The sequence below is a fragment of the Solanum tuberosum genome, unplaced genomic scaffold (assembly GCF_000226075.1).
Source record: "Solanum tuberosum cultivar DM 1-3 516 R44 unplaced genomic scaffold, SolTub_3.0 scf00104, whole genome shotgun sequence".
Classification (NCBI taxonomy): Eukaryota; Viridiplantae; Streptophyta; class Magnoliopsida; order Solanales; family Solanaceae; genus Solanum; species Solanum tuberosum.
In genome coordinates, this window is record NW_006239030.1 from 663,693 (window position 1) to 668,662 (window position 4,970).

Genomic DNA, 4,970 nt, shown 5'->3' on the forward strand with positions numbered 1-4,970 from the left:
CTACTCCAACTTGGGCGCTTCTTCAATGGAGGGTTTAGGTGGAGGACCCAACACCCTATTCAGAGGCTCCCAGCGCTCTCCAACAGTAACCATAAGAGACACATCAAGGAATTGCACCATTTCATGTGCCTCAGCATCCCCATATATGTCATCACCCACTAACACTCGCTCTAGAGGATCCTTAGCTGTAATATATTTAGCTTCTGCCTCAAGATCTATCACGATTATGGAAGACAACTCCTCATACACAACTGGCAATTTTAAGGCTTTGTATACATCAAACACCTCCACTTTATCATGAGCTCTCATAGTAAGCTTCCCAGCTGCTTCATCTATCATTACCCTACCAGTCGCTAAGAAAGGTCGTCCTAAGATGAAAGGGATCTCAGGATTAGGCTTGAAATTCAATACTACAAAGTCTACTGGGAAAATTAGAGATACCATTTGTACAGATCTATCCGCCAACTGCAAAATTATGGTAGTTGGTTTAGGATTACCCAACCCCAGCTTTTTGTACAGAGAAGTTGGCATCAAGTTTATACTAGCTCCTAGATCACACAACCCTCGAGTATGGATGCTTTGCCCTATAGTAATATGCATAGTAAAACTACCCGGATCTTTTAGTTTAATGGGAAGCTTGTTCTGAATTCTAGAGCTGCACTCTTCAGTAAGTGCCACAGTCTCATACTCTGTCAGCCTCCTTTTGTTTGCTACGATCTCTTTCACGTACTTAGAATACCTGGGTTTACCTTGCAAAACATCCACCAATGGCAAGTTAATGTGAACTTGTTTCAGGAGAGAGAGAAACTTACCAAAACATTTGTCCTTCTTTTGTTTCTTGAACTTTTGAGGAAATGGAGGGGGTGGTCTCACTATTGGTTGCACGTTTTCTTCCGGTGCAACTACTTCATTCTCCTTAAGCTCGCCCTCTTTAGGTTCACTCTCTGTGTTTATAACTTCAGTGTTTCTTTCCTTAGCAGTAAACTTCTCCAATTGCAAACCACTGCGTGTGCTTACTGCATTCACCTGTTTAGGATTTGGGTTAGTGTTTCCAGGCAAACCTCCTTGCGGTCGTGAATTTTGGGCACTAGCAAACTGCCCAAATTGCTTCTCCAGATTCTGTGTAGCTAATTGATTATTCCTTACATCAGCAGCTAACTGGGCTTGATCAGCCATAATCTTTTTTAGCATCTCCTCCAGACTCATGTTTTCGGTTTGCTGCTTAGGTTGCTCCCTTTGTGCTTGTGGTTGATAACCATTGGCATTACATTGTGGCCTATAATGGTTTTACCCTTGTCCCTGGTTCTGATTTCTACCCCAAGAAAAGTTTGGGTGGTTACGCCAACTTGGGTTATAAGAATTTCCATAGTTTTGTTGGTCTCCTCCTCTCTGGGTATTCCCTACAAAATTAACAGAATTTGGGTTTGCATTACATACCTCTGCACCGTGATCGCTACCTTCGCAGATCTCATACCAAGACGGTGGTTGTTGAACTGCATTTACCTGCGCATGTTGTTGTCCCAATGCCATGTTGCTGAAATATGTACTCTTCATATTCTCCATAGCAGAAATCTGTGCAGTTAGAGCTCTCATCGCATCTACTTCCAGCATACCTGCAGTTTTCTATACTATAGGTTTCATTCCCCCTCCGTTCCACTCCGAATTACCCTGAAAGATCCGGTTCAACAAGGTGAACATTTCTGCATAAGTCTTCTCTAAGGCCTGTCCACCTGCAACTGAATCAAGCAAAATCTTAGTGTTAGGCTCCAACCCTTCAATGAAGGTATGGACTAACACCTCATTAGATTGATGATGATGAGGGCAACTCATCAACATCGATTTAAACCTGTCCCAAGCTTGGTACAAGTTCTCACCACCCTTCTGCCTAAAACTCAGAATATCACTCCTCAGTTTAGCTGTTTTCCCAGATGGAAAAAATCTGATGAGGAATTTCTGTCCCAAATCGTCCCAGGTGGTAATTGAATTTGCAGGCTCTGAGTTCAACCATCTTTTTGCTTCCCCAAGCAGAGAGAAATGGAATAAGGTGAGCCTCACGTAATCTTTATTCACCTAAGTTGGAGTGTAAGTATCACTGATCTCAAGGAAGTTCTGAATGTGAACTGTGGGATCCTCATGTGAAAGACCAGTAAACTGCCCATTCAGGTGCAAATTTGCACCATACTCTGCTTTAACACAAATCTCCCACCAGGTTCAGGTTTCTGTATGCACAAAGTCACATTGATGGGAGTGGGATTGCCACGTCTCGTACTTTCAACTCAGCAGCCATTGTCTCAAGTTCTTCTTCTTCGGTTTTTGGTCCCGGAAATTCTAGCTCACCTATAACTAGGGGAACCGGATATGCTAATCGTCTCTGCCTTCTATGTAAGTGTACGAATCTTTTAGGTTCTGAAAGAGGTGATAACAATCCTTAATCGTCGTCCAGTTTGGAGTTTCAAAACAATATGCAACAATGGAATGCTAAGATCAAGATGTCAACACTTGCGTTTCAACTTCAGAAATAAGAAAAATTCAAATACTTTCTAATTCTAAAGTCCTCGGCAACGGCGCCAAAAACTTGTTGCGGTCTAATCGTACACGCAAGTGCACGTGATCGTACAAGTAATAAATTGGCTCTTTTCGAGAGCCAGGTATCGTACCTACAGGGACTCACACTTAGATACTATCAATTTCTCTAGTTCTCAATTAACCACAAATGTATTTCCAGATTTAAAGGGTTGTTTATTTCCATTTCTAAATTTTAAAACAAAATGTAAATACAAGATTCAGTTTCACGGGTTTCAAACAATGATTTGGGAAAGATCCAGGGCTGCAGCTTCTATCAGGATTCATGCAATCAATATCATTTATATGGGTAATTATTAACTATCGAATCAATGAATCACATGGTAAGATGTATGATCATGGTCTCCGACCTCTAATCGTCTACGATAGATAACACCCTAACTACATCCTTGAGCAGGGATAGACTGATTACCTACCGAGCATTAAGTTATCTTCATGTATGGTGATCCAAGCGAGGTTTCTAGGTATATCCCTATCCTAAAAACGAATCAACCCTAGTTATTTAGAGTTCAACAAGCTCCTTATGTCCCACGTTCTATCCTCTTATTCCTCTCCCGAGTTCAATTTGGACAATAAATTTATTTTTATACTGATCAATCATGAAATACGGAAAATAAGAACACAAGAAAGATTCATGTGATGGTCAATAATAAACCTAACAAAACTCAATCAATTGCAATCATCATGTAGCCACAACCCTAGAACTAGGGTATTTAGCTACTCATAGTCCAACATTCAATCATATAATGGGTATGAATCATCAAACGATTGAAAGGAAAAGAGTTTAAGAAATAACCCTAAAACTGAAGAAAAACGTTCTTCCAAATCGTCGTCTTTTAAAACCCAGAAAAAGATCCTTAATAAAATAAAATAAAACCCTATTTATACTAAAAGTCAAAACGGCCAAATCTGGTACTCAGGCGCGCGACACGCGATGACTTCTAAATTTAGAGTCCACGATACCTTTGCCTTCTGCGCAACACGCAAGCAGCACGAAGTGTTCTGCCTAGAAGTTGATTTTTGCAACCCATATTCTGCATTCAACCGCGCGACGCGGAGATAACACGTAAATGCCTTGGTACATTTTTCTCAGCTTCTTCCTTGTTCTCTTTTGACTCGAATCTTCATATTTCTTCCTTTATCCCTTTTTGTGCTCGTTTCTCCCATTAAGCATACCTACACAACTAATCATGTTGGTTAGCTCATAAATAAGCAAATGACTCGATAAGACTACAAACAAATACATTTTGAATTCAAACTAGGCGTAAATGCGAGCATAATTAGCATTCTAGGCATATAAATATGAGCTATCTTAATGAATGAATGTTGGGATTGAGATAGATGCTCATCCGTGAGTTGAGGCGGGGTATCTAGTAACAATCTCTATATCTCATTTTAATGAATGTTGGGCTTGAGATAGATGCTCATCCGTGAGTTGAGGTGGGGTATCTAGTAACAATCTCTATATCCCATTTCTAATGAACTAAAGTAATGAATGTTAAGTACTCCGTGGGGAATAATGCTAAGCACCCAGTGGATATGTATTGAGATGGATGCTCATCCGTGAGTTGAGGCGGGGTATCTAATAGCAATCTCTTGAGATGGATGCTTAACCGTGGGTTGATGCGGGGTATCTAGTAGCAATCTCCCTATCCCTTAACTATGTGCCCACATAGGTTATTAGCTAGTGGATCCGCCTAAGCTAAATTGACGGTCTGTAATGCCCCGAAAATTAGTAGACTAAACTAGAGCCTAGAGTTAGGGTTCTAGAGAGTGTTATTGAAGATTAGAGTCGTAGATGAAACTTTTCATGTTTAGTCTAACACCCCTAAATGCTTAAACAAATAGTCGCATGTCGTTACATCATCTCGTAATTACTAGAATATCTTTTATTCTCATTTTTGAAACTTGAAATGTTGTGATTTGCAAACTTGCTTAGCATAAATTGTTATCGTAAATTAAGGTTTTGTATGGGGGTATTTGTGTAATTATCTAATTATACTTACTTATACATTGGAAGTGTGGGTATAAAGTACATAAATATAATTATATATGTATGCTTTTTGGGCAGCCATCTATTTGATTGGGCAGCCCCTTTTGGTGACATCTGCCCATGTGACAAGGATAACTTTTGTAGATATATATCTTTAGACCTCCTTTGATTGAATTCGTTTTCCCTCAAGTCTAAGAACATTATAACATTAGCTAAATAGTTGTTCTTCAAAATCAAGAGAAAAACTAAGTCCTTTTGGCTGGAATCCGACACACACACACTTCCTTTTGGTAAGTGACGAAATCTGCTTTTGAGCTGGGTAGTATTTTGGTATTTTATGCATATCTCATTCAAAAGAACTTAGTTTACAGTGAATAAATATGTTTTGGAAATC

The 4,970-nt window shown here is 39.6% G+C and overlaps 1 protein-coding gene across 1 annotated transcript; it reads right to left on the reverse strand.

The window, feature by feature from the left end:
- Nucleotides 1–1,206, reverse strand: LOC107060912 (uncharacterized). Its single transcript, XM_015309475.1, has 2 exons — nucleotides 845–1,206; nucleotides 1–739 (listed from the first exon to the last, which is right to left on the reverse strand). Exons 1-2 carry the CDS (start codon nucleotides 1,204–1,206, stop codon nucleotides 1–3), a joined length of 1,101 nt encoding a protein of 366 aa, XP_015164961.1.
- Between the last annotated feature and the right edge of the window lie 3,764 nt (nucleotides 1,207–4,970).